The 21,190-nt window shown below is 33.1% G+C and overlaps 1 protein-coding gene across 1 annotated transcript in view; it reads right to left on the reverse strand.

Moving 5' to 3' along the window:
• Positions 1-21,190, reverse strand: part of LOC140446594 (uncharacterized) — a 391,872-nt gene that overhangs the window by 70,088 nt on the left and 300,594 nt on the right. Inside the window, exon 5 of the mRNA XM_072539162.1 lies at positions 4,415-4,555. Within this exon, the coding sequence (XP_072395263.1) occupies positions 4,415-4,555 (141 nt within the window). The remainder of the gene's footprint in view (positions 1-4,414; positions 4,556-21,190) is intronic.

Consider the following 21,190-nt stretch of genomic DNA (forward strand, 5'->3'; position numbering starts at 1 on the left):
TTCATATTATCGTCTCTGTGTTACCTTCTTTGTGCATTTTCTTTCCAAGTGTCTATACACTTGTATATTTGAGTTTTTTGATATAATATCATATTAGACTAAATATTGGTATAGATTACCTTTAATTTTAATTAACTTCAGTGCTTGATACAAGTAAAGTATTATAGTAAAGTAAATTAACTTCAGTGAATTAGTGCAGCAGTCATCAGGAATTACTGTAAGTTGCCATAATCTTAGTATCTCCACTTATCTGGGCGAATAATATGGTATGGTATCATATTTTTTTCAATCATCTGGGCGAATCTAAGTTCATCCATGTCTTCACCTGTAGTTGAGAGTAACTACTGATTTTTGCATTCAATTTAAAGAACATTCAATATTTTCTTACGAACTTTCCATCAGCTACTAAGAAATTTCAATAAATAATAATTACGAACATTTAGTTCTCTAAATAACAGTGCGAGATAGATAATCAACTTAAACCAAGTGCGGTTTGGTTAAATTTTTATTTCAATAATCTTTTTGTATTCTTGTAAATTTAGATTTGATTAATTTTTGTTATTTGCTATAATTGTTATACCTTTTTAACCTAGTGTCTCGAGATATGCCCATTAAACAGCAAAGAGAGACCTTCTTTAATCAACTTTGGTTGAATTCTTTTCTTACTCACTATCAGGCTCTCTTCGCTGATAATTGAACCTGTGCATTATTATATTGTTGTATTTGTAAAGGTACTTATTATTCATATTACTGCTTATTTTTATGTGTACAGCACCATTTCATAATTGATGGTGTATTTTTATTACTTGTATGTACATTCAGCTACCGACATTGTGTTGTTGAATATATTGTTTTTGTTTTATGTATGTATTTTATTTGTCGACTCCTAACAAGTTTCCTGATATAATAATAACTCTGAATATTTGCTTATTATATTAAATTATTATTATACCTTCGACCAGAAGAAAAATCAGGCTGATTAAGTTTTGTAGGTAAGTAGGTGGACGAAGTCCACCTAATATGTTTATTATTTGTTTATATAGTGTGTTGACCAAATTTATTTAATAATTAACTGTTAGTATCTTTCCTTCGATTTGGTCTCAGAACCAAAATATCTTTCTTTATCTCTTTTCTTTTCTAAGGTTTCTTAATTTCCTCCTTAAACCCCAAAAAAATTAAGTGGCGCTCTGTTTCTATCTTATCGTATCTTGGGTAATTTTACCCATCTATCTTTTTGTTTATTTCTGTATCTTTTCTAATATCTCTTATCCTATCTTTACTTATTTCGTCCGTTGGACCCATTCCCGGTTCCAAAAGCTAGTTTCGAACCCACGACTCGCTCTCCACCAACCATCTGGCTGCCGTCCGCAGTGTCTCCAGTGGTGACCTTTCTAGCACCATCCAAAAAAGGTTTCCGAGGTTACATCACTATCATCAACGTTTATAACAAGTGGTTTAAAATTTGTTTCAATTATATTTTCCAGCCGTCACAATTCCTTTTCTACTTTTTCTTGAACATATATATAATTTGATATAAGGTTGAATGCTCGAATAAATGAACTTTGATCAAATAAAAGGCAGATATCGAGCACAGTTTTAATAATTAAATCTTGCCCAAGTACTTTCGCTTCCTATAGCATCTTCAGGGGCATCTGAAATAAGCCAAGAAACGTTTTTTAACTGAAGAAATTAATTAACTTTGATAAAAAACTCGAAGTTGATAAAAGTTTTTATGTGATTAACATTTTAGACTTACTTCGCCAATTTTGGCCTATCCAACAATTATAGAATGTCATAAACATAAAATTGTACATCACACTACACTACTCAAGGACAAACACTTTTTTTTTTTAATGGCGAAGCTACTATTATGGTCGGCATCAGGAGAGAGAATGGCTCCCGATATTAACTGAAATGTTAAGGTGACGTGTGACATATGACAGCTTGGATGGGCAGTCACAGTCATGGAGATATGATCTGCACATTTTAAAATTCTATGAAACTAAGCATTGACCAAAGGTCCAACTGACACTACTATAGGTAATCACCTGATGAAATATGCAATTATATAGAATATTTTAAGTAGATTGCATAATCCAGATCTCACACTCAAACCTGTCTATAATAATTAGGGTGTTAGTTTGAGAGCAACTAAAGTGGACGTAAAGTAGAAATGCAAGAAATAGATTAAACAATCTATTAGACAGTGGGTGGTTGACTACAATAAAAGGGTCTACCAAGCACTATCAATACTGTATAAAAGAAGAAATCTGACGATGAAATTAAAATACTAAAATTAAAAATCAAAATTGAAAGCAGAGTGTATAGATGGGGTATAATCCAAGTAGTTCAGTTAAACCCACGGTCAATGAGAGAACTATAAAATTAATATGTCAAAGCGTTACTCAAGACCAACACTCACAGTGGGAGATGTTGAAATATACAACTGTGGAGATGATATATCTAAAATTACGCAGAGGTATAGAGAGTGTCATTAACGCCAACCATAGATCAATTGAACCTGAGCAAGCTAGTTTTGTAAATTATTGAAGAATAAAATAGTAATGTTGATCAAAGTATGAAATTAATAAATTCTTAGTGGGTATACTCAGTGCAGGAAGTCTAACAAGCCGAGCTAGGTCCCCTACGAGGTGAAGATGCAATAAAGTTTTTAAAAATATGTTTAAATTTAGTACAATTTAAATTAATTTGAGTATTTAAAAAACGAGAGTTTCCATTTGTTTCCTTTGTAATCTCCAAATCTTCCAATAAATCCAACTCCAAATAGTTTTTCTAATAATGTCATGTAAAATAGATAAACCAGTATTGATGTTAAAATTGTGTTTACTGGATAATGTGTTGACCAAAACTTGAAGGGTTTGGTCTTTTTAAATGTTCTGAAATTCTAGTAGATAACTTTCCAATGGTTCTACCTACATAAGAGGCATAACAATCATCACACTTTAATTTATAAATACCACTTTTGTCAAGTGTGTTCATCCTATCTTTGGTGTTGATTAAAAAGGAACCTAAAGTGTTCCTTTATATAAGTAAAGGAGAAATATCTGATGTTGTTTGAAGCATTAGGTTGAAGAAAACATTGCGATGAATATGCAAGCTTTTCTGCAATATTTAGTTTAGCTCTATTTAGAAGCTTATAAATATGTTGGCATCATAACCATTATTGAAAGCAATTTGCTTGAGAGTATTAAGTTCTAAATTTAAGTTATTATAAAGTGGAAATTTGAGTAACCTATGAATATAACTATTGAAAGCAGCTATTTTATGTTGGGTTGGATGATTAGATGTTTTATGTAAAACATGATCTGTTTGGATAGCTTTTCTGTAAATATTGTACTCGAGAAAATCTTTATTACGAGATATAGTGATATCCAAGAAGTTCAACTTATTGTCAGATTCTGGTTTCAATGTAAAAGAGATTTTAGGATGGAGGTTATTAAGATCATCCAAAATCTGTAAAGCGTCATCTTAAGTTCCCTGTATGTGAGCTATACAATCATCAACATACCTTCACCAAATTGCTATTGTTGTTAACAAATTTCTGTTCTAAGCTGTCTAAAAAAATATCAGCTAGAAAAGGTGATAATGGAGATCCCATTGTTAAACCTGTTGGTTGTTTATAAATTTTTTGATTAATTTGGAAGAAGTCCTGATCAAGACAGATTTTAAGCATAGTTAAGATAGCATCTTTGTCTTTTGCTAATATGTTGCAATTGTTTAGAAGGTTGTGTAGTAAAGGTAATGTTTCATCTCTTTGTACAGAAGTAAACAAATTGGAAACATCAAAAGAAACTAATTAAAAACTCTCTTCTATTTTAATGTTATTTAAATGTTCTATTAGATCTAAAGAATTTGTAATGGAGAACTTAGGTTTAAAATTAGTGATAGACTGAATTGTGTTGTAAACAAACTTTGACAATATAGAAACTGGAGTGTTACAAAAACTTACAACAGGCCTTATGGGACAATTGTCTTTATGGATTTCAGGAAGTCCATATAACCTAGGTGTTATAGGATTAGATACAGTTAACTTTCTGTTGTTATATTTAATTAATAAAACTGTGCTCGATATCTGCCTTTATTTTATCAAAATTCTTTATTTTTAATATAAGATCACTTATTCTGACGTTTAATGGTTTTAATGATTCAAGATTCTTACTACATTTTTAAATGAATATTAGTATATTAGTAGGACCTCAAAATATAAAACTGAAGGACTTTTTCACAAACTGTAATAAAAACCACATGAGTTTCGGTTTTTGTTTTTACAGAAATGCATTTTTATAAAGTTGAACGTTTTTTTATTCACCGCTTAACAATTTTCCAACTTTCTACAAAGCCGCACATGTCGTGTCCACAACACGCCGTTCCTATTTACACTTTATCCACTCACCTGCAAACAAAAGAAGTTTGGCACATTTATTTCTTCCTTGGAGGGCAGCTTTCATTAGCGGAGTAAAACCCAAATTGTTTCTAGCATCTATTTCGATTCCACGACAACGACTCAACATGCAATTCAAGCATTCGATTTGACCTGAAACACAAAGCAAACTTTGTTAGAGCTAAAGTAGTCACTGTTGTTAGAGTTTTTATTCAAACAAAGTGTATTTGCAAATAAAATATTGAAACAGTTCAGTCACAAATTGAATAGAATATGACAATGTTTTGTTGAACTATTCTAATATCGCAAAGAAAATAAATAAGCATCCTTGTCAATTTAGACTGAATAAAAACATCACAATTTGCAAATAGAATTTTACATTATACGAGGCAGTAGACCAGTCGTCTGGGATTTGAACCCTAAAAACAAGACAAATCAGCTAAATTTTGCTGATAATGTTAATTTTGGAACCCCAAAAAACATGCAAAAAAATTTGCTACTTCTACCCCCTGGCTTCTTCCTAAAACTCCCCTTATAGAGAGAACTGGAAAACAACGATTTACCAAGAATCTTTACGCCATAGAAAAAATGTTTCAAACTAGAAATGTAGCTGAGATAATTTTATACAAGATTAGACTGACTTTTGGTTGCGTCGTCTAAAAGTTTGGACGTATTTCTTTCTCTGGGAATTTATCTATAAGTGTATATATACACTTCTATTGTATCTCAAGTAGTTTGATCTTATACCCAAATAGATCAAATATACATTAACTTCAGTGTCTGATACTAAAGTTGAATACAGTTTAAATTCAGTGCGATTTAAGAGGCAACATCATCTAGAGTCACTGCAAGTGGTCTTACTATTAATATTACTTCCAATTATCTCCAAAGTAGGGTGATCTACGGGTTATCTTCGACAACATTAATTATACGAAATAACAAAATCGAAATTTCATGTTACGGGAAGGTGGGGGAATATCGATTCATCATCATCATCATCAACAAGCCTCTAACGTCCACTGCTGAACATAGGCCTCTCGCATGCTTTTCCACTTAGTCCAATTTTGCGCCATCTGAATCCAATTTGTAGCCACTCTTTTTATGTCATCTATCCATCTCGTTGGGGGTCGACCTCTATTTCTGTTAGCTTGTATTCGGGGTCACCATTCCAAAATTCTTTTTGTCCACCGGTCATCAACTGATCTTGCTACATGACCTGCCCAGTTCCACTTTAGTGTTGTTATCCTTTCAATAACGTCTGCTACTCCTGACCTATTGTGTATAGTAGCATTGGGTATTCTATCACGTAGAGAAATCCCTAACATTATTCTCTCCATTGCCCTTTCCGCAACTTGTAGTTTACTCACTGTTGTTCTTGTGAGTGTTAGGGTTACTGCGCCGTAGGTCATCACTGATAAAATACACTGATTAAATACTTTTTTTTTTCAGACACATTGGAATCTTAGACCTAAAATTATCCTTCATCTTTCCAAATGCATCCCAAGCGAGGTTTATTCTTCTTTTCAGCTCGATTGTTTGGTTGTCTCGACTTATTCTGATCTCATGGTCCAAGTATTTATAAAAGTCAATTGGCTCAATATCTATGTCTTCTACTGAGATGTTTTTGTTGTGGACTAAATTTGTCATAAATTGTGTTTTTGAAAAATCTTTTTTAAGACCAACTCTTTTTGTGGCAGTATGGAGTTCTTGGAGCATTATTTGTGCCTGATCAAAGCTGTCTGCAATAAGAACGATATCATCTGCAAATTTAAGGTTATTTAAAAATTTTCCATCTACATTGATGCCCATTTCGTTCCAATCTATTGTTTTATAAGCGTATTCTAGCAAAGTTGTAAATGATTTAGGAGACATGTTGTCTCCTTGCCGAACGCCTCTTTCAATACGAAAGGTCCCAGTATGTTCATTAAGTCTTACACAGGCTGTAGCATGCTGATAGATATATCTGATGAGAGATATGTATCGTTGATATATTCTACATTGTATTAGAGCTTGAAGCATTTCACTTTGATTAACCGTATCAAATGCTTTTTCAAAGTCGACAAAGACAAGTATCAGGGGTCTATTATATTCAATGGTTTTTTCAATCAACGACTTAATGGTTTACAAATGATCGTTTGTCCCGTATCCAGCTCTAAATCCTGCTTGCTCGCAAGGTTGATAGAAGTCTAGTTTTGATGTCAACCTATTAGTGATTATCTTCATAAATAACTTATAAACGTGAGATAACAAGCTGATAGGTCTATAGTTCGTTAGCTCTGTTATATCTCCCTTTTTGTGCATGACTACTATAACAGCGTTATTCCACTGAGATGGTGTAACCTCTTTTGAAAGGCATGTTATATACTTGTGTCAATGCTTTCAATACTGTCTACAGACTACTGTTCTGGAATATCGACTGTTATAGACTGTTTGCTATAGCTTTTACGAATTTGAAAATTATAATATGAACATTTAGTTCATTTAGTTAACCAATTACTGCTTCAAAAATATTATAAAATAATTACAAATATTCTAAAAATACATATTTTTGAAACTCAAAAAATTCGGGTAATATCGATTAATCGGTTAATATCGACAATGGAGATGGGTAATATCGATCACGAATGGACAAGTTCAATGGTTAAGTTTACTTAGGTTTAAGTATAAAATACACATTCCTTTAGTTACATTTACAGTTTAAGCAAATATAAACAGTAGCAGTATCCGCTTCCATGCAGTCTGCATGAGACCAGAGACCACAGAGACGACATCTCCACCATAATTCATTTGATCCAAACTACGAACATACTGCACGCTTTTTTGTGTTTGGTGTGCTTTCACGCCATAAGTCTTCTTCTTGACAAATTTTTCTGTTTTTATTTTAGTAGCTCCAATTGTTCGTTTAACTTTCTCAACCTCATTCTTCTTTTGCTTTTTTTGTTCCTTATTTTCTAATTGTTCTTTTAATGGTGTTGATGTTAAAATGGTGCAGTGTTGAGTTCCCCTGCTTCTAGTTTTTGTATAACTACTAACTGGTAGTGCCGGTAAAGGGCATAGTTCACTAAAAAATATACGAGATAAGCTTTCATTTTTTAGTTGCACAGATTTATCCTTATCGTCGGTCAGATCAATGTCTAAAACTTGCTCTAAGTCTGATTTAGATAAAGAATCTTCTGATAAAGGTACTGCTTTTAGTCTCAGTTTTTTATTTTGGACTCCACTGGGCCCTGGTAGTTTATCTAGGGCAACGGGTGTTGAAAATGGTCTTTGATGTTTATCGGGAAGAAAATACACATTATCTTGATATTGTTTAAATATTGGTATAGATATTAATTCTTCTTCACAAAAAACATCGGGATTGAAGGAACATGTGCCCGTGGTTCCAAAACCATTTACAGGCTTCTCAACAGACGCAGCCCTATTAAAGGCATTTTTATCAAGTTCCGCAACGTCTGTTGTATTTATTTTCCCATATTTTTTTGTTTTATATACTTGTCACATTTTTGGTAGTAAGCTGTCTTGAATGAAGAAAAAAACGTGATATCTTGAGGTGGGAGACGGTGGGAGGTGCGCGGTGGCAGTGAAAGGAGATTTATTCCGGTGTCGCAACAAAAATTGTAGGAAGCCAGACTTGAATGCGTTGTGTGGCTATCTATAGCACACAGCAGAATCTATATTTATTATTTATAATACTACGGTAACATCCACACCACTGTAAACATAACTGCCGTAACTAAAATCACCCCCCTCTCTATTTTCTTCCATAGTATACTTCCTTCTTCCTTACCTACACATGCTTTTCTTAGGTTATGGTGACCTCTGGAGATCTCAATCTCTTATTCAGTTAAATTCCCTCTTACAATAACAATAAAAAATCACAAATTGTCATTTCATTTATCCAAATAAAGTCACCCTTCACCCATCAATTTTGTTGGTTTTCCATATTTTTGATAACTTATATTAGTATTTAATCAACTCTCTCCACTCATCCAACATTCATAAACTCTACATGTTATTTTTATCATGTAGAATTATTACTTAAGTTCACAAAAAAATACTCATCCTATAACCATATAACCATTATTCATTATTTTAGCTAAATAGGGCAATATTTCATTATTTAATTAGGTTGGTTCTCTCTTATTTCATGGTATCACCATAGATCACAAAATACCATATTCCTATAACTGCAACTTCAAACAATATAGCACACAACTCTAATCATATTCTGTCCTTTAAATAATAATAATTTTTTCAAGAACGAGACAACTTTGGAAAACATCCACCTACAAACAAGTTCATAAATAATTAGTTTACTTTTAACAACAATACTAGTAAAATAAACAGGTTCCCCTGTTCTCCTGTTTATCGATACGATATGAATAAATATAAATAGTCACAAAAAGAAATAGAAATATGGACCAGTTTTGTCCTGATATAATACCAAAGTATAGTTTACAAGTAAAACAAGAAAAAGCAGTTGTAGTCTAGGCGGGATCTGTTTTGGATTGGACATTTTTTATAGGAAGCTATTTTTTTGCTGTAATCCCTTCAGGATGTGCCCAATATCGATAATCACGATATACGCCAGTCGTAAACCCTGTGCTAAATTTTTTATTTAACAAAATCTGAAAACAATTGAAAATTTCTCATTTTTTTGCTCCTATTTTCGTTTATAATTCGAAAAATATTGATCCTAGAGAAAAAATTATAAGAAGTTAAAAGTTTCGTTATTCAATTTTACACAATATTTCGTCAGCTAAAAATTGTAAATTTAATGTTTATTTTGAAAAATAGCAATAATTGAAAAAAAAAAAGTACAAAAAAATGTTCATCCTTTAAATGTTTTCGACTTTCTAAACTTGACTTACAAGCTCCATATTCCGACTAGAAAAACCTTTTAATATGTTTAAAACGTGTGCTAAATTTTGTTAAGATCGGTCGGATAGGTTTTGCATAATAATTTTGCAATCCAGCCTACTGGAAAAAAATTGCAAATTTTCAAATTTATAGTAGGCCCTAAATAAGGCCCTCAGATAGTTGCAAATTTTTTAACACATATAGGAAGGCTCAAACTTTTAAACTCTTTTTGTAAAATTCAAATCGGTTCACTAGGAGAGCCTAGAAATTTTATTTTGTTTTTTTTTAAGTTTTAATAATTTTTTATATATATTAGGCTTATAAACAAATTGAATAACTTTACGAGCTTTAAACATATCAATTTCAAAATTTATACACTTAAAGAACATTAAAAGACGCTTCTTTAAAAAAAAAGATACATTCGGCTTACTGGTTGCCGAGATATTGAAGGTCAAAGTTGGCATACATTTGCCGTGTAACCATAAGTGATAGAGGGCTCGTTTTTAAACAAATACCCTCGTCTTGTCAAGTACTTTTTATACGAAAAGTTTTACGTAATGCTCTTCATGGCAACATCCATAAAAAAAGACAAATAAAAAAACCGTTTTCGCGTAAAATGTCGCTCGGAATGCATGAGAGGTAGTGGTGGGGGACATTCACTTGAAATGTGAATCGGCAAGTTCAAAATCATAGGGCCCGCTAAAAATTGCATTATCTCGGCTTCTTGTTAACCAATTTTGGTCTTTTTTTTTGACTCGATGTCTCGGACGACAAGGATTTCAAATATATTTTCAAATACCATTTTTAATTGCAAATTGGGAAATTTGCAATAAACAATTGTATTTTAAACAAGTAATTGCATTTTTCTTTATGCATTTTTTTTACCTTGCAATTTATACATTGAAGTAAATTGTTATTTTTAGTAAACAAATATGTATTTATAAATTGTTAGTAAATAATTTAAATTGTTAAAACAAAGGCGAACGAAAAAAAATTTTTTTTCATAAATAAACTTTATTTTGACTCAATCTTCAATAATTTTTTATTTCTTCCTCAAAACCTTCATTTTCCATTTCAATATCTTCATCCTCGATCTGTAAATTTAATGTTTCTTCTCCTTCATCTGTAGCTTTATCTTGTGCCTCTAGAAAATCTAAGGAATCCATCGACTCCATATCCATATCCCGTTAAACTTCTTCCAGTATTATATTATATGTTTTTATTTCAACAGCCGAAATTAAACTGATGGTCCCCTACCTGATACTCGCCGATTCACATTTCGAGTGAATGTCCCCCACCACTACCTCTCATGCATTCCGAGCGACATTTTACGCGAAAACGGTTTTTTTATTTGTCTTTTTTTATGGATGTTGCCATGAAGAGCATTACGTAAAACTTTTCGTATAAAAAGTACTTGACAAGACGAGGGTATTTGTTTAAAAACGAGCCCTCTATCACTTATGGTTACACGGCAAATGTATGCCAACTTTGACCTTCAATATCTCAGCAACCAGTAAGCCGAATGTATCTTTTTTTTTAAGAAGCGTCTTTTAATGTTCTTTAAGTGTATAAATTTTGAAATTGATATGTTTAAAGCTCGTAAAGTTATTCAATTTGTTTATAAGTTTAAAAAAAGTTTAAAACTTTAAAAAAATTTCTAGGCTCTCCTAGTGAACCGATTTGAATTTTACAAAAAGCGTTTGAAAGTTTGAGCCTTCCTTTATATGTAAAAAAATTTGCAACTATCTGAGAGCCTTATTTAGGGCCTACTATAAATTTGAAAATTTGCAATTTTTTTCCAGTAGGCTGGATTGCAAAATTATTATGCAAAACCTATCCGACCGATCTTAACAAACTTTAGCACACGTTTTAAACATATTAAAAAGTGTTCTAGGCGGAATATGGAGCTTGTACGTCATGTTTAGAAAGTCGAAAACATTTAAAGGATTAACATCATTTTTTTGTAATTTTTTTATTGCTATTATTGCTATTTTTTCAACAATAAACATTAAATTTTCAATTTCTAGATAACGAAATATTGTGTAAAATTGAATAACGAAACTTTTAACTTCTTATAATTTTTTCTCGATGATCAATATTTTCCGAATTATAAACGAAAATAGGAGCAAAAAAATAAGAAATTTTTAATTGTTTTCAGATTTTGTTAAATAAAAAATTTAGCACAGGGTTTGCAACTGGCGCATATCGTGATTATCGATATTGGGCACATCCTGAAGGAATTCCAGCAAAAAAATAGCTTCCTATGGAAAATGTCCATTATGGTCTGAATTTCAACAGATCCCGCCTAGTCTAATGATGTTAGAAAATTGATACAAAAACATTATGCTATTTTAAACACGTTTTAGAACGAGACAAATTAATTATATATTAGCCCTTCACGTTGTATATTTTATAAAATAATCGACTAAAGTAATAAATTGTTTCCAATTTGTCATATTAACCAGTATTTTTGATTATTTTATACAATAACAGCTGAATATACATAATAACAAATTTATGATATTAACATTAACATATATAGGTATTGTAAGTTGTTAAGTCGTCTTTGACTATTACCACATTTCGACGGGATTATGCAGAAAGGAACCAAACCACAAATATGTATTTTTCCCATTATAAGTCTCATATGTTGCAAAATACTCCGTAGATGCTTGTGCAGAAAAGATTTAAGTACTACATTAAGCGTCCTCTACGAGCGAAAAAACCAACCAACATTATTGTTGCAGCATGTCAGCGTTCTGCAGAACAGATCCGTGTGAGTTGGTTCCTTTCTGCAAAACACTTAATGAATGTTTTAGTGTATAGTAAGCGTTGCACATGAAAAGTTTGGTTATGAGTTGTATTATTTCGACTTGAATGTGTGTTGTAAAAGGTTTTAATTTTAGTTTTACACAGTTTTCGTCAATCGTGAAAGAGTATGATAAGCATATTCATATATGGCAGGAGGCTAGACAAAAATTGAAAGATGACATGAGTAAAGCAGCAGAATGTAGTTGGTTGGAATATCTAAGTTTTAATCTAAAAAAATATTGCCTTTACCGAGATCTTCCCACAGGCATTCTCTTCTATAAAATGCAAATTTCGCTTTACAATCTAGGAATACATTCGGGAAAAACGGGACTTCCAGACTTTGAAATCGAACCAATAATTAAATCCCAGTAATTTCATATTAAAATTTTTTATATAATATGCCTTATTATGTAACTTAATAATGGAAAATAAATGTTAGTTAACTTTGAACTAACTTAAGTTGTTTTGCAGAAGGGAACCAAGCCACAAAAGTGGATGTTTTTTTAAAATAGCTATTTTCTTGAATCATACAGTAAGTATGTGTTAAATCAAATCTAATGGATATATAAACGATTTTAATGTTAAACCATAATTCTTTTTAATAAAGAATTTTAAATTTTATCGTAAAGTTTTTGGCTAATTTTTATAAAGTGTGAGTTGGATCCTTTCTGCAGAATCCCATCCATTTCATTGTATTTTAACCAAAATATGAAGTTAAATAAGGAATTTATGATCAAAAATGTATAAATAAAAGACTTCTACAAGTAAAATCCTTTTCATACGTCGCTTTTGGAAGCTGATCATGTATAGACTATATAATAGGGTGCAATGTCCGACAGTAACTAAATTACTGTTTCATCTGACAAGCCGGCCACAAAGGATTTAATATAAGAATGATGTTCGGATCGTCCATTATATTCGAGATATTACAAAATTTTACTTCACGTTAAGTAAGCAACTCTTGGCTCATTACGCTTCTCTCTTATTACAGGTTATACATATATCACCAAGTAATTGCGTGCGTACTTTAATTTTTATGGTTATGTTTACTTTACTGTATCATCGTCTTTTAATTATTTATAGTATAAATAAACCTAATAAGTTAATTTTTTATATAGATTTAGGAATTTGGAGAAATAGGAAATAAGAATTTAGAGAATAGGAAAGGACAAAGGCAGAAGGGAAATATAACTGATTCTGACGAAAATATCATCTTGGACAAACAGAGTAAAATAACAACGTGGAAAGAATAACTAGAAAAATTATTTGAAGACCAAAGAGATAACACCTTTAAGCTAGAAGAAAAGGTTAATGATGGACCAAGAATATTACAGCAGGAAGTTTATTCTGTAATAACACAGTTAAAGGATAGCAAAGCGGCAGGCCCTGATAATATACAAGCAAAACTACTCAAACTAATGAACAACGAATCAATAGCAATAATTGCAAAGATATTTAATAACATATACAACTCTGGAGAAATGCCAACAGAATGGCTGAAATTTGAATTTATTGCACTTCCAAAAAAACCAGGAGCCAAAAAATGCGAAGATTACCGTACTATCTTCTTTTTCTTAGTCGTTAACCTGATGTAGGTATCGTGATAGCATGAAGCTATTACCTAAATTTCCCAATGTTCCTCCACGTTTTTCTATCTTCTGCCATTCTAGACAATGGAGCGCCAATGGTAGCAACAATATGGTTCGTGTATCGTGTGAAAGATCTACCTCTATTTCTTTTGCCTTCTACTTTTCCCTGGATGGTAAGTTTTTCAAGACCATTTCTTCGAAGCACATGTCCAAAATAGCTTATTATTTGTTCTGATATTTATGTTCTTAGTCTTTTCTTTATGTTTAGTTGGTCCAGTATGGATTCATTTGTTCTTCGGGCCACCCATGGTATTCTCAGCATTCGTCTCCAGCAGTACATCTCAAATACATCTATGTTCGTTTTGTCTTTCTCAGTAAGGGTCCAGCATTCCGATGCATAAGTAAAAACTGGAAAAACTAGACTTCTTACTAGTCTCATTTTTGTATCGGTAGTTATTTCATGGCTTTTCCAAATTTTTGTTAATTTTGCCATAGCGCTTTTTGCGATTGCTAACCGCCGCTTTATTTCTTCAGTACATCCTTTGTTGGTTATTAATGAGCCCAGATACACAAATTTATCCACAACAGCGACATTGTTTATCATGACCAGATGATTTTGATTGTTGTTAGCTCTGTCAATTATCATAATTCACGTTTTATCTCTGTTTATTTTAAGGCCCATCGTTAAGCTTACGTCTTCTATCCGTTGTAGCAGGTGAATCAATTCAGCTTCAGAACTAGCGAGGATAGTAGTATCATTTGCATATCTCAAGTTGCAAATCTTCTTCCCGCCAATGGTGATGCCACCGTTCCAGTACTCAGTAGCTTTCCGCATTATCCATTCACCATAGATGTTAAATAGAATTGGGCTTAGTATGCAGCCTTATCTCACGCCCTTTGTGACCCTGAAACTATCGGTTAGTTCCCCATTTATTCTAACTCTGGCATAATTGTTATTGTACAGGCTTTTAATTAGCAGTATCAGATGATTGGGGACTCCCATTTCAGACAAAACCTGCCACATTTTACTCCAGTTGACCAAATCGAAAGCTTTACTATAATCTATGAAGCACAAATATGTTGTGATGTTGAATTCTCTGGATTTTTCTACAATCTGCCGTACGTTTAAAATTTGTTCTCTAGTACTACGTCCGGAGACGAAACCTGCTTGTTCTTTCGCAATGTTAGGTAGTAAAAAGGGCTTTATCCTCTCGAGAATTATGTGTAAGAGTATCTTACTGCAATGCGCAATTAGAGCAATTGTGCGATAGTTGCTACATTAATCTTTCGCTCCCTTTTTATGTATGGGAATATATAGTGATTGTGTCCAGTTCTCAGGCCATTTACCTGTCTCCCACACTCTTTGACAAATTTGATGTATTATATCCACTCCAACGTCATCTAGGGCCCAAATCATTTCAATAGGTATGTTATCTGGACCGGCAGCTATCTGACTTTTTTGCCTCATAATTGCTGCTTCAACTTCACTTTTAAGTACGCCAGGTTCCGTCACAAAACTGGCATCTTCTTGTTGTGATGGGGCGTCTGTGCTTTCCTCCATCATCAGTCGTCCACAGTATTCTTTCCATCTGTGTAAAATATCTTTTTTAGAAGTGAGTAGAGTTCCGTTATCATCTTTGATAGCAAGGCACCGTACTATAAGCCTTATGAAACATTTTCTAAAATTGTTCCTAAAGATAATTCATAAGAGAATCTACAAGCTGTGTGAAAGTCAAATTTCCCCCAACCAGTTCGGGTTCACAAATGCTGTTGGTACTAGAGAGGCTTTGTTCTTAGTACAAGTCTTATTCCAGAGATGCTGAGACGTCAACTGCGACGTATACGCATGTCTGGTTGATTACCAGAAAGCGTTTGATCGAGTACAGCACGCCAAGATGGTGCAAATAATAAAAGAAGCAGGAATTAACAACCAAGATCTGAAAATAATTAGAAATCTTTACTGGACTCAGACAGCAAATCTCAGAGTTGAAGGTGAAAACACTGACTATATGAAAATCATGCGTGGAGTGAGGCAAGGCTGTATTTTGTCTCCTCCAATCTTCAATCTGTACTCTGAAAGAATATTTATCGAAGCTTTGCACAAAACTGAAAAAGGTATTTTACTAAATGGTTTCTGGCTAAACAACATCAGATATGCAGATGACACCTATAGTATTTGCGGACAACTTAAAAGACCTACAAGTTCTTATGAACAAAATAGCGTATTACAGTCAACAATATGGACTCAATATAAACGTTAAGAAGACAAAGCTTATGATAATTAGCAAGAAAAGGATAGCAGAAGGTCAACTTTACGTCAACCAATTCCCTGTAGAAAGAGTGACGCACTACAACTACCTCGGCACCATAATAAATGAAGAATGGACCAACAACCCGGAGATTAGAGCACGCATCGGAAAAGCTAGATCCACCTTCAATAGGAAGGAGGCCTTCTTCAAGAGTCACAACCTTTCTCTTCTCTGTTCTTTTTTATGGTATTGAATCGTGGACCTTGAACGAAGATATGTGCAGAAAACTGGAAGCATTTGAGATGTGGCTACATCGTAGAATACTTAAGATCCCGTGTACTGACCGAGTCACAATTGAGGAGGTCCTCAGAAGAATAAATAAGAACCGAGAAGTACTGACCACCATCAAATCTCGAAAGTTACAATTCTTCGGACATTTATGCGAAATTAATCCAGATATGCTCTCCTTCAAGTCATCCTGCAAGGAAAAATATTTGGAAAACGAGGTCCAGGAAGAAGAAGAACATCTTGGTTAAAGAACCTCAGAATATGGTTCAATACAAGATCTGTACAGCTTTTCCGCGCTGCTGCAGATAAGATAAAGATTGCCATGATGATCTCCAACATTCGTAACCGATAGGTACATCAAAAAGAAGGAATTTAGAAATATGGAAAAAGAAATTTTAAAAAGTCTATCTAGTTTAAACCAGAGCCAATGTAATATAGAGCTTGTTGCATAAAACAAATAAACAAATAAACAAAAAAAGCCTTACAAAAACTTTTATCTTGCTCTGCAAAACAGACCTACCTAAACAACTTCTACCAACTTTTTGTTGGAAGAAAATTGACAAAGGAAAAAAATCCTAGTGGTTGGCTCTATACCACAGTTTTAAAAACGTTCATGGAAGTAAAGACTTCTGATGCATTATGGTATATTTTATTAATAAAAGTTATTTAAAATTTATCCAAAGGGATTACAAACCTTCAAACCGTTTTCGGTCCAATCGGACCATCATCAGTAAATAACCTGAAGGTTCTAAAGTTTCACTTTAAAATGACAAAAAACATAAGGTAAAATTATTGTCGAATAGTAAATATAAAATATTATAAGAATAATAACGCATGTCCTTAAAGTTTTCGGAAAAAATAAATATGTGTTTTCTAATTGTAAATTAAGTTTATTTTATTAACTAAATACAGGAAATGTCTACATATTTAAGGTTTATTTTTATAGAACAGAAAGAGGTTCGTGATTTTCGATGGCACGTAAATTTGGTCTTGCATGTGCAATAAACCTTTGGACTGTTTCGTCCAAAGTCGATCTCACGAAATTTTTGCAAAATTCTTCGCCTTAGCTCATCTTCATTTTGGGCTTCTCAGCCATTATTTTACACCATTCGACTCAAAACAGCCCAAAACTCTTCTATAGATCTCGCCTGAGGCACATTTGAAGGGCTCTCGTGCTTGGGGACAAAATTTATATTTTGAGCAGTTAATCAATCTGTCGTTCTCTAGGTCGGGAAGCTAGGTCAGGCCAAAATATGATTTCATCATTGAGGTGATGAGTATTTATAAATTGAAAAAGCTTAGTAAGATACCTGTCAACGTAATTGTCAGCATTGAGAGCTTCACTGCGAACATTCCCAACAAACGGCTTCAAAACCCTCTTACATATCTACAAAACATTTATTAGACTTAAGATCGAATACAAGGTGTGTGTCTATGCATCATTTAACAAACCACATCTTGGCTACGGAGAGAGAGATCCTGCGGAGATCTATGAGACAATTAACTGACTATTCATCTATTTTCCAACATGCGTACTATTAAGAACATAATCCATTCTCTTAGTAAGAGATACCTACTACATACTATAAATAGCCTTTAGTTTCGTTAGCAACCGAACTAAACTGACCCTTAAAACTGCTATCTATCGCTTAGGACGCATACTCAACACAAATCCCACAAGAAGTTCCATTTCCTTCAGCTTAACTTCTACACTTAACCGGTACCGAACTTCCTGATGAGTTTCACGACGATCTAGAAACAACCCCCATTAAATACCGCAGATAAAATAAGCTGCAATCCAAAAATGCTAATCCAAGATCCGTTTCCATAGTGTACCTGGTAACAACAGTGGTATTTTCTCCTCGAGGCATGCTTAGACTTTCAACTTCTTCCTCAAAAAAAAAATCACCTTCAGCCTATCCCGCTTCCCTAGCTGCGTACTGCTACTCCCCCTTGTGTTTACGTTACTCTACCCTCCAAAACTCCCACAAAAAAGGAAGACTCTTCCTTGAAGAGGCACATCGCCCAAACAAGGTAATAATGTTCAAGACTGTTGAATTGCAAAACATGTGGAAGCTTCTTCGTCTTCTTCTTCTTCTTCGTATGTTATTTCTTAAGGCATGTTGTTTCCAGTCTTATTTAGCAATATTTGCGATGTTGACTGCCAGCTATTTCTTCATCTTTTAGTGGGTCTGCCTTGTGATCTTTTACCTTCTGGTTTTTCATCTCTCATTATCTCGAGGGCAACCTTGTCCCACTGACTGACTAAATCACAGACTCAAAATTTTTGTTAAGATTAACAGATTCTCAAGACAGAATAAAGTGGATTTTTGGAGATCACTAAAACATTAGTCCAAAAGGAGGTTGTGTCTAAAAAATTGTTTTAAAAAATTATACTGTTGTAATAATTAAAATTAAAGTGAATTAAAATTAAGTTAACAAAGTGAATTAAATTAAATTTAATTGTAAAAGTTATTTTATTAGCTAGCAAATATAAGTTAATTGCTTGAATAGAGTTAATGTATGATTCTGTATTGGAGCAATGACGTTACCAACTCAGGGAAGAATGTGTCATGTGATAAAATGATAGTGAGGTAAACTATTACATATTAATAATAATTATGTTTGTATGAATATTATTAAATGAGAAAAAGAGATTGAATCAATGTAATAAAGGAAATGAATATGAAGCGGAGAGAAGACACGTGAAAAAGTGGTTAGGAGAAAGAAAAGGGAACATGTGGATAAAAAGTTCCAAGAGATTGAAGAATATAATATTAATAAAAACTACTACAACAGTAAAGAAGGGTACCTAATAGAAGATAAGTAGGCAAAGCTGGATAGATTGAAAAAATTCATTTCAGAGAGTTGCTTAATGTAGAACCGGATGGAAATGATGAGGACCAATGAGGACCAAGTGTAAATGGTAGCGGAAATCAACGACTTGGCAAAAACATTGGAGACTCCCACCGGAGAACTCATATATAGCATGAAAAACAATAAAAGTGCAGGCAGCAGCAGATCTAGTCAAGCAAAGGGGAGAAGTACTTATGACACTAATAACGGATATTTAGCCAGCTCACGAAAATTTGGGAGCGAGAGGAAATGCCGAAAGTAGACTGGAAAGGCACTTAAACGAGCAGATTGGTAAATATCAGAGAGGATTCAAAATGGGCAAATCCACCATAGATCAATTATTATTCGTGATAAAATGATAGTGAGGTAAACTATTACATATTGGTAATAATTTTGTGTGTATGAATAATATTAAATGAAAAAAAAAAGAGATTGAATCAATGAAATAAAGGAAATGAATATGAATTGGAGAGAAGACACGCGAAAAAGTGGTTAGGAGAAAGAAAAGGGAACATGTGGATAAAAAGTTCCAAGAGATTGAAGAATATTATGTTAATAAAAATTACTACAAGAGTAAAGAAGGGCACCTAATAGAAGATAAGTAGGCAAAGCTGGATAGATAGAAAAAATTCATTTCAGAGAGTTGCTTAATGTAGACCCGGGTGGAAATGATGAGGACCAATGAGGACCAAGTGTAAATGGTAGCGGAAATCAACGACTTGGCAAAAACATTGGAGACTCCCACAGGAGAACTCATATTTAGCATGAAAAACAATAAAAGTGCAGGCAGCAGCAGATCTAGTCAAGCAAAGGGGAGAAGTACTTATGACACTAATAACGGATATATAGCCAGCTCACGAAAATTTGGGAGCGAGAGGAAATGCCGAAAGTAGACTGGAAAGGCACTTAAACGAGCAGATTGGTAAATATCAGAGAGGATTCAAAATGGGCAAATCCACCATAGATCAATTATTATTCGTGTTAAAAATGATTGAAAGCAGTACGTAATAACAGTTATAGCTAAACCTGCTCTTTATTAATTTTAAAAAAGCTTACGATTCTGTTACCAGAAGGCGTCTATACCGTGCCCTAAGAGTACTTGAAATTTCGGAAAAAATGTCATACTAGTAAAAATGACCTTAATGAAGATCGATAACAGAGTAAGGATAGAAGGAAGTCTAACAGGAAAATTTGAAGTAAGAATAGGACTAAAGCATTGAGATCACTGTCCAGAATACTCTTCAATTTCTTGATGAAGGCAATAATAAGAGAGAAAGTAAAATACGAACTAAAGGTATGATTTATGACAACAGAACCAGGTCCTGGCTTTTGCAGACGATGTAGTGTTAATGGCAAGAACTAAAGACGAACAACTCTTTGAAGTAAAGGCTAAACAGTATGGACTGATTATTAATGAGTATATAGAAATGGTACAGACTACATATGAAGACTCACAACTGAAGATTACAAACAACGAGAGTAAAAATTGATAGAGTGAAAAGATCTTCAAAAAGGTGACAAAGTTTAAGTATTTAGGAGTAACCCTAACAAGTTAACGAGAAGAAAGCCAAGAAATTGAGAAGCGGATTTCGAGAGGAAGGAAGACGGTAGAAGCTGTGAGCGAATGAAGACGTTTGGAGGAGACGAACAAATGCAGAGATCGGAGAGCTGTACGGGACACCAAAAACACAGCAAAATAGTGAAAACATTCCAAGATTAGGGCCTCTAGGTCTGCCTCATATATATATATATATATATATATATATATATATATATATATATATATATATATATATATATATATCTAGTTCGGTACGATACAGTCACCTCCTATTATTACAATTTCCTTGATTGTAATAAATAACTACAAATCTATTTCAATATTCCTAAGTCTCTATTAGATTTCAAGATCCCATTATGCAATTAAATGATACAAAACTATTTAATTTCCTATAAAAGTAAGTATATAAAGTATGCAAATTTACATAAAAATTAAAAGTTACGAACCGTAGATATTTTAGTATGAAGTTAACTATACACGAAGGAACTTACGAATATTATTTATTTAGAGCTACACATCCTACACAAAAAGATGTTTCATCGTCAGCAAAATGTCAAATTCGATAAGAAAATAA

Source organism: Diabrotica undecimpunctata, chromosome 7 (genome assembly GCF_040954645.1).
Source record: "Diabrotica undecimpunctata isolate CICGRU chromosome 7, icDiaUnde3, whole genome shotgun sequence".
In the NCBI taxonomy this organism is placed as follows: Eukaryota; Metazoa; Arthropoda; class Insecta; order Coleoptera; family Chrysomelidae; genus Diabrotica; species Diabrotica undecimpunctata.